Below are 9,577 nucleotides of genomic sequence, written 5' to 3'. Positions count from 1 at the left end.
ATAGGCAATGGAAACAACTCAAGATCTTAGGACTTAGGAGTGCTTGCTTTCACTAGTCCCCACCTTAATTTTGTTGATATGAAACACTGCTGCTGTCTTGTTCTGCTGCTATCTTGTTCTGTTGCTGTCTTGTTCTGCTCCTAATTGTTTAGCAGCTGCCACACTAAAAGGTCTAATTTTGAAACTATCTGTATTTATAGTCATTGAAACTATCCTAATTGGGCTTGACCAATATTTTTACTCGCAACACTTAACTAAATTATTTAGTTCATGCAGTAATAGCTAGTATTGTTATAGAGATAGATGGAGGTGGCATGCATAGTACTAGTATTTGTTTTAATTTGGGGATGGGGATTGGGGAGAGTTATGAAAAACTAGAACATTTGAAAGTCCAAATATAGCTTCCTCTAGTTGAATCCAATCTGTTATATTAAATGCTTTATCTTTATTCAATATTTCCTTGGTTGCATTATCATGTCTACACAGAATATCAAACATTAATATGAGATTTAACATGTAAACAAATTGTTAACTTATCAATTCAGTTTGCTCTTTAGTAGTATGTATTTCATTATTCTGCTTGTTGACATTTGAGATATTTGTATTTGCCACTTGAATTATTCATTGTTCATAGAGCATGTGCTTGCAGGGCTTCCTATCATGATAGGTTAATTGAACCCCATTAAGTTTTCTATTTTAACCTTATCTGTTGTTGTATCTGGTAATGAAACCTTGTAGCATGTTGATATAATCGTTATAGTGGTGTAAATTTTACATTTTATGTATGCCTTTCAACATTATTTTATTAGGTACTTTATAGTTTTAGGATTAGCTTTTAGATATATTTTTATTAAATGCAATTCTGAACTTTTAAGCTGAGGTGTGGAATATGATAGCAAATGAAGACTTAAATATAGGATAGCAAATGAAGACTTAACTTGCTAGCTTCCATTTTCTTTAAACCCCTTTCTGAATGTGTAACAGAAGATGGAAGCTATTGCACTCTAAAATTAATAGGTTAAAAAAAAGGGGATGGCTGAGATTCATGAGCAGAACTAGATATAAAATAAAATGCAGGAAATCAGGGGCTGTCGTGCTGGTTTGGAAAGGTTTCGGAGGGTTGTTTTTTAATTTTTAATTTTTGGTTTCAGTGTGTGTTGATCAGAATTAAGAATAATTGTCTAATTTAGTTTACTAAACATATTCTGATGCTTGAGTGACTACTTTTTATAGGGATAAGGTAGAGTTAATGTTGAAGTTTTATTGGCTGCTGTTTTTTTTTTGAATTAGTTTGTGTTAATTTTAGCATGTTTGGCACCAAATTTTGAGTTATGTACACCTTGCTTTATATGCAGAGCAAGATGACTGAAAATAGTAATATTGAAGCAACAGGGATGTCCGCTAGCATTCAACCATCTTCTCCACCGTCAGGTGTTCGTAAGAATCGGTCAGCTGTCTGGGATCATTTTGATGTAGAGAATGCTACCGAGAAGAAGGCTAAATGCAAATATTGTGGTAGCTTAATACAATATGGGAATGGAACCAGCTCAATGGGTGGTCATTTGAGAAGATGCAAGCAAAATCCTAATAATGATTCGAACAAAAGAAGAAAAACAACGACCACACCGACTATAGATGAGCGTGGTGTTTTAAATTCACCCAGTGCTTCCAAATTTGACCAAGAGGAGGCTCGAAGGGCACTTGTGGAAATGTTTATTGGGGAAGAGCTACCATTTCGCTTCGTTGAAAGCCCGAAATTCTGAAAATTTGTGCATGCCCTACAAGCAAGATTCAAAGTTCCTTCACGGACTACATTAGCACGTGACATTGGAGCTCTTTATGCTGAAGAGAAGATGAAGTTGCAAGATTTTCTTTCGGCAAATTGTGGTAGAGTATGTCTAACCACTGACACTTGGACTTCAATTCAAAATTTTACTTATATGAGTTTGACAGCACACTTTGTTGATTTGGATTGGAAATTACATAAAAAAATACTTAATTTTTGTCAAGTGACAAGTCATTCAGGAGAGGTTATAGGAGCAACAATTGAATCTTGTTTAAATAATTGGAATTTGAATCGGGTCTTTAGTGTGACAGTTGATAATGCCTCCTCTAACGATGTTGCAATTAAATATCTGAAGCAGCGATTGAATTCTTGGAATAGCATTATTTTGAATGGTGAATTTATTCATATGAGGTGTTGTGCACATATTATAAACTTAATTGTAAAAGAGGGGTTGAAAGAGATTGATGAATCAGTCTTGAGGATTCGTAGTGCAGTAAAGTATGTTAGATCTTCTCCATCTAGAGCTAGTAGGTTTCAAAAGTGTGTTGAACTAGAAAAAATCCAATATAAAGGCTTGCCTTGCATGGATGTTGAGACTAGGTGGAATTCTACCTATCAAATGTTAGAGGTAGCTTTGAAGCATCGCAAAGCATTTGAGTTGCTTGCTTTGAAAGATAATACCTATATAGGAGAGATGAATGGAGGAAAAGGGAGAGGTGTTCCTTCTGATTCAGACTGGGAGTATGCTGAGTCCATTGTACCATTTTTGCGAGTGTTCAGTGATGCCACTATACGTGTTTCTGGTACCTTATATGTTACCAGTGATATGTATATGAAGGAAGTATTTGCAATTGGACGATTTATTCGTCATTCTTGTGATTCTGTTGATTTTAGTACTATGTCAATGGCAGAAAGGATGAGGGTTAAGTATGAGAAGTATTGGGGCAATCCTGATTCGGTGAATATGTTGTTATTGATTGCTATCGTACTTAATCCAATGCAAAAGATTGAGTATGTCAATTATTTCTTGGATTACTTCTTTGGAGAAGAAAAAGGAGGCGAATTGAAGTCAAAGTTGTCCAAGTGCATAAAGTTACTCTATCAGCAATACCAAAGTTCTGGGGAAGCAAGTGAAGCTGATACGCAAGAAGTTCAAGCCAACAACATTAATACCGATCTTCATGGCATGGGCTTTTTTCTGCAAGCAACCGGTCGCAGAACAAATACAAGATCTGAACTTGATAGATATTTACAAGAAGAATGCGAGCCATACTCCCATAAGTTCGATATACTAAACTGGTGGAAGGTCAACTCAACCCGATTTCCAATTCTTGGAAATATGGCTCGTGAGGTATTGGCTATACCTGTTTCTACGGTAGCTTCGGAGTCTGCATTTAGTACTGGAGGAAGAGTCCTCGATCCATACCGCAGTTCCTTAACACCTAGAATGGTAGAAGCCTTAGTCTGCACAGGAGATTGGCTTAAGGAAGATCTTTTCTCCGCTTTAGATGATGATGGTGAAGTTCTTCAACAAGTTGATCAAGGTATAAAATTTATTTCATATTTCTTGTCATTTTATTTTATTTTTGTTTTTGTTATCTTTCTATTTTAGAATTTAGGTATTAGTTACCAATTAAAAGTTGTTAAATATAGACTTGATAATTAATTTGATTCCCTTGGCAGATATATTTTCCTCTAATGATGGTGCTTGTTCTATGGCGGCATCAATTGATAATCTTGATGATGACTAGGTATACTTAATATTCTCATTTAGTTTAATACTTTCATTTAAAGATTTGTTTTAAAATGACAAAGGTATATTTTGTTATTTGCAGATATATTTTTCTCAAAGACTGTGGTTGTTTGATGATTTTGTTGGCAACTTGGCATCTTTTGATATTTTGTTAGAGAGATATTTTGGTGGTATTCTTTTGATGTCTTGAGAATGATTAAATGTTATATAGATTAGCTATTGTCATTAGATTTATAAAGAACCAAATTCTAGTTGTAATAAACCTATACACTTTAAAATGACTTTAGTATTAATTTTACTATTTAAAAAAATTATGGTTTAAAAATTAAATTTCTAAAAACTGGTTTTAAAAGTGGATTTTTTGTTAAAATATCTGGTTTAAAAATTGAATTTTTAAAAACTAGTTTTAAAATTGGATTTTTGGTTGATGAAACTGGTTTTAAAACTGGATTTTCAAAAACTGGTTTTAAAACTGGATTTTTGGTTACCAAAAATCTGGTTTTAAAACTGGATTTTATAAAAAAAAACCGGATTTTAGATTTGGATTTAAAAAAACCGGATTTAAAACCGGTTTTGCAAGTAAAACCGGATTTAAATTTTAAAACCGGTTTAGAACCGATTTTTGTTTTTTCAAACCGGTTTAGAACCGGTTTTGCTCTTCAATCCAGTTCTGGTTTGGTTTCCTAAACCATAAAACTGGTTCTGGAGTGGATCCAGTTTGGATTTTTAAAAATCCAAACCATGCCCACCCCTAATATCTGCAGGTAGCGCATGTCTGACGCGTACGCGTCGCTGGTCATCTTCGCGTGTCACGCGTACGCATCAGGCACGCGCACGCGTCGCCGTGCAGACTCCGATTCACGCGCATGCGTGAGCCATGCGTGTGCACCGCTCCTCGCTGGTTGTCTCCTTTATTTCTTGTGCTCCTTCCATTTATGCAAGCTTCCTTTCCATCCTCTAAGCCATTCCTGCCCTATAAAGCCTGAAAACACTTAACACACAGATCACGGCATCGAATGGTATAAAGGGGAATTAAAAATACACAATTTAAAGGTTTAGGAATCAAGTTTTCAATTATAGAACAAAACTGGGAAGAAATTGTAATATCATGCAAATTGTGTGAATAAGTGTGCAAAAACTTGATAAAACCACTCAATTGAGCACAAGATAAATCATAAAATAGTGGTTTATCACATGGGTTCTGTGAAAAGGGAAGAAAAAGAGAGTAGAGTGTGTATGAGTGAAGGTAGAAAACCTAGGGTTACCCAAATGAATTTTAAAAATATTTGTGGTAAAGGTAAAAAATTAATAATTATTATTAAACCTCCATATGGGTTGTATTTATAAATTATTTATTGTGTTCATAAAAAAAACTCAAAACACTTGAGCTTACTAAAGACAAACCCTAATATAACATAATATTAAAATTAATTTAAAAAAAATATATTTTTTAGTTCTCTTAGGGTGCACATGGGTCGGGTGAAGCTGGGTTTGTCTTGACCCGGACCCGGCCTGAAATAATGACCGGGTCTATTTTTGAGACCCTTACCTGGCCATAGACCTGGTGAAATCACACCAAATTAGCCCCCAAATTGTTCAGAGCCGGACCGGGTCTTCAGATCGGGCCGGGCCATGTGCACCCCTAAAATTAGAAACTATTAGGTCCTTGGAATAGGATGTCGGAAATTTTGTAGAAATGTATCATGGTTTGTTAATTAACTGAATCAGAGCAATCAAAATTCATTTCCAAATTAAACACACTAAAAGCTTGGCAAATTAGCCATTAAAAGTTCCGATACTTGGAGAGTGTTCATAATCATAGGTAGTGGTTAGGGGTGTTCAAGACCCGGTCTGGACCAAAATTTGGCCTAAATTTAAGGTATATTTTTCTGAGTTTGGGTCGTTGTTTTTATCAGTGTTATTTTCAAGTCAAGTTTGAGTTATGCTTTAAGTCACTCGATTCGGTCCGAAATTTTTTTATAATAAAAATATATATTTTGGAGTGAAATTAGTAATGCCATATCATATTTTTATATTTCAATTAATATTTTTATATTATACGGTATTATTTTTATTTTGAAATAATTTATTTTGGTATAAATATGATATAATATTTATTAAATTTAATTTTAAAAGTAATTTTTTATTACTTTAGTATATAATATTTATAAATTTATACATACTAATTTTATATTGGGTCGACCCAATTTATTTCGAGTCGCTTTTTGATCGGGTAAAAAAGACTCGATGACCTTTTAAGGTTGGGTCCAGATCTAATCAAATCTGGCTCGTCCCGGCCCATGAACACCCTAGTAGTGGTTATGTTCACATTCATTTTGCATAAATAGAAATAATAACAAAAATATGCGGATACAAAGATGAATCTACTCTAAAATAGTTTGTCTTCGGAGGAGTTTACTTCCATATAAAGAATTAGACAGCGAGATCACTTTTCCCCTTACCTATTTGTTTTATATATTGAATGACTATCACATATTTTTTTTGGTTAATAACAAGAAATGGAAGCCTATTATTTTATTTGGAGGAGGTCTCTAATTACCTCACCTTTGTTTTGCAAATGATTTGGTTTTCTTTGCTCAAGCTAGTAGAGAGCAAGTACAAGTTATCAAAGAAGCATTAAGGACCTTTTGTGAGAGTTCGAGTTAGAAAGTGATTTTTCATAAATTGTGCATTTTCTTTTCAAAGAATGTCAATCACTCAGTCAAGCAGGACCCCAGTTCTAACCTAGGTATTAATCCCACTAATAATCTGAAAAAATACCTGAGTGTTCTGCTTATCCATGAAAGATGTAACAAGCAGCATTTCCAATTTATTATTGACAAGATGCACAACAAGCTCAACTCCTGAAATATAAAGACTTTTTCTTTTGCCGAAAAGTGTATGATAGAACCATCAATAGCAGAACGGGTAAGGTTTATTGCTGAACAGGGATGGCCAATTAGCACTTCCTAGAAGGTTCTATACAATTGGAACTACCAACTCAGGGAGAGGGTTCTCTCCAATTTCTAACAGAATTCATAACAGAAAATACACATAAAACTAAATTAACTAAAACCTAGCTTCTTATAGGCAGTGAGTAATGGAGTCTAACAACCTATTAGCCAGCTGAAACATGCCAACAACTCCTAAAATTGCCACTTAATCGCTGCTTACCTCTCCTTTTGTAACACATCCCAAACCTATTAATACTTTCCCCTTGGACAACCACCTTGTCCTCAAGGTGGATCTCCGAAAAGGTAGCCCGCAATGTCGCCGCTCGCTCCCAGCGGTCCTCACAAGGAGAGAGGCCTACCCAGCTCACCAAATACTCCAAAGCCCTGTCCTTTGCAGTTTGCGATGCCACAATCTGAGACGGATGCATCACCAGCTTACCATCCTCAACCAGCCCCGGTGGAAGCGTCTACACATATTGCTGCGGCGGGTAGGGGTGGCAACGGGGCGGGTTTTTGCTCTACCCGACCCCGCCCCGCCCTACAAAAAACTACATGAAACCCATCCCGCCCTACCTGCGGGTAGTAAAATGTTAAACCCTAACCCGCCCCGCCCCTGCGGGTACCCGCCCCGCCCCTATCCGCCTCTATAATTAATAAATCCAACAAATAAAATAGAATATTAAAAATTATATAACCATTATTTACATACATAACATAAATTAAGGTAAAAATTTATATATGATATAATATTATTAATCATTTTACTAATTATTTTATATATGTTACATATATATTATATATCGGGGTGGGTAAGGGCGGGTTTAACCTAAATCTGACAGCGCCCCGCCCCGACCAAGAACCTGTCCCGTTAAAACCCGCCCCGAGCGGGTAGGGGCGGGGTGGGTACCCGCGGGTTCGGGTAGTGTTGCCACCCGCTAGCGGCGGGACGACCTTTTTCAACTTGCTAACGTGGAAGACTGGGTGAAGTCTGCACCCTTGAGGTATGGCTAACCTGTATGCCACTGCCCCTATCTTTTCAACCACTTCAAACGGTCCATAGTAACGAGGGCTTAGCTTTTCATTGACTCTCTACGCTAGTGTCCGCATCCGATAAGGTTGTACTTTCAAATAAACTCACTCACCAGGCTTGAACTCCACATCCCTTCAATGCCTATTTGCTACTTGTTTCATTCGCTACTGAGCCTGCACCAAGTGCGTCTTCAGCTCTGCTAACACAGCATCCCTGGTTGCTGTCAATGTTGCCACCTCTTCAACATTCGATGGAAAAGTCTCTCCACGGAAAAAGTGCTGGCATATGATAAAGTACTTGAAATGGTGTTGTTTGGGATGAGGCATTGTAGGAGGTATTAACCAAAACTTAGCCCATGGTAGCCATTTGATGAGGGGATATTTTATACATTTTTTGATGTTATTTTCATAGTTTTTCAGTATGTTTTGTTAAGTTTTATTATGTTTTAGTATGTTTTATTGCAAAATTTACTTTTTGGAGAATACTTTGAGCTTTTTTGTTTTTTCTATGATTTTAGGTGAATTTTGGGTGAATCTGGCAAGTTTTGGCAAAATCTGATTCAGAGGTAAGGAAAGCATAGCAGATGCTGTCAGAATTTGACCTCCGTGCATTCAAACAAGCATTTCTAGAGCTTTCCAGTGATATATAATGGTCTATACTTTTCTTCAGATTGGACAGCCCAAAACGTGCGTTGAACGCCCAAACTATCCCCTAGTGGGCATTCAACGCCCCAAGAGGACCAAGGCTGGTGTTGAACACCCAAACCTAGTGTTCAACGCCATAAGAGGAGCAAGGACCAGCATTTCTACCCCTTAGTGGGCATCCAATGTCCACTCCTTCAAGTTAGAAGCCAAGCTCAGCCCAAACACTCACCAAGTGGGTCAAGAAGTGGATTTTTGCACCTTTAGCCTAGACTATTTCATTCTTGTAATTTCTAATTATAATTAATATCTCTTTAGGTTTAATATTAGTATATATAAGGGAAGATCACCATTATTTAGGGGTCTCTCCAACATATTCAAATTTCATACTTTATTCTCTGTACAATATAAGCAACTAAACCTCCTAGGTTAATGTTAGGAGCTCTGCTGATTCCTATGGATTAATATAATTACTTTTCTACTTCAATCTATGTTTGATTCTATTCTATGATGCATTGTCGTTCTTCATCCTTATGAATCTCGATTCTACATGAGTTCGTTATGAGTCCTGACCCGGATAGTATTGAGCTACAGCTTGAGGATGCATCACGGGTTCCAACAAGTTATCTGGACTAATTGGGGTATGTGACATAAAACCTTGTTAGTCAAGGGTAATTGAGGTTCATGTGGCTCTAAGGGCTAGAACCATAAGAGCATCAGTCTCTAATATGGAAGATCCGACCTTGTCTGTGGCGTTTTGAGTAGGATCAGCAAAGAGATTGAATTGCGCGCGCTTCACCCTCTCCCAGATTGATCTAGTCCGTTCAGATGTTTGGTTTGGACCTGAGGAGATTAATGACCATGACCAATGGATTAATCACTTACAGCCTTGCCATTGAAGGAATTATTCATCTTTGAAGTAGTTGGTATGACGTGTTAATCCAGAATAAGAAGCACCTCCGAAGCCTTAATTGACTTCTCATTACTGTCTCTATCTTAATTATTTATCGCTTTTGTTATTGCTTGTTTATGCGCCTACAACAACCAAAAACTATCTTTCGATTTACCTAACTAAGATCTGCAGGATAACCACAACTTGCTCAATTCGGCAATCCTCGTGGGATTCAACCCTCACTCACCTGAGGTATTACTTGGACGACCCGGTGCACTTGCCAGTCAGTTGTGCGAGTTACAAAATTCGCACACCACCATTCCAACTATTTCTTCGGGTAGCCCCCACAAAGCACCACAAACAAGTCTCCAAACATTAATTCACCACTTCGGTTTGGCCATCGGTTTGCGGATGAAATGCCGTGCTGTACTTCAATTTTGTCCCTGCGGCTTGGAATAGTTCGGACCAAAACTTACTTATGAACACCCTATCACTGTCTGATATGATTGACTTGGGAAATC

The 9,577-nt window shown here is 36.9% G+C and overlaps 1 protein-coding gene and 1 pseudogene across 1 annotated transcript; both read left to right on the top strand.

Annotated features, from left to right (window-relative positions):
• Positions 1-1,361: 1,361 nt before the first annotated feature.
• LOC148553732 (zinc finger BED domain-containing protein DAYSLEEPER-like) lies at positions 1,362-2,101 on the top strand (annotated as a pseudogene).
• Positions 2,102-2,192: 91 nt separating this feature from the next.
• On the top strand, positions 2,193-3,537 carry LOC148553731 (zinc finger BED domain-containing protein RICESLEEPER 2-like). The gene is made up of 2 exons (XM_088494351.1): positions 2,193-3,330; positions 3,470-3,537. Exons 1-2 carry the CDS (start codon positions 2,193-2,195, stop codon positions 3,535-3,537), a joined length of 1,206 nt encoding a protein of 401 aa, XP_088350477.1.
• The last annotated feature ends 6,040 nt before the right edge of the window (positions 3,538-9,577 follow it).

This window comes from Arachis ipaensis, chromosome B7, assembly GCF_059453495.1.
Source record: "Arachis ipaensis isolate K30076 ecotype BB chromosome B7, ASM5945349v1, whole genome shotgun sequence".
Taxonomy (NCBI): Eukaryota; Viridiplantae; Streptophyta; class Magnoliopsida; order Fabales; family Fabaceae; genus Arachis; species Arachis ipaensis.
Note: the sequence above shows the minus strand (reverse complement) of the source record. Positions and strands in the feature narration are given on the sequence as shown.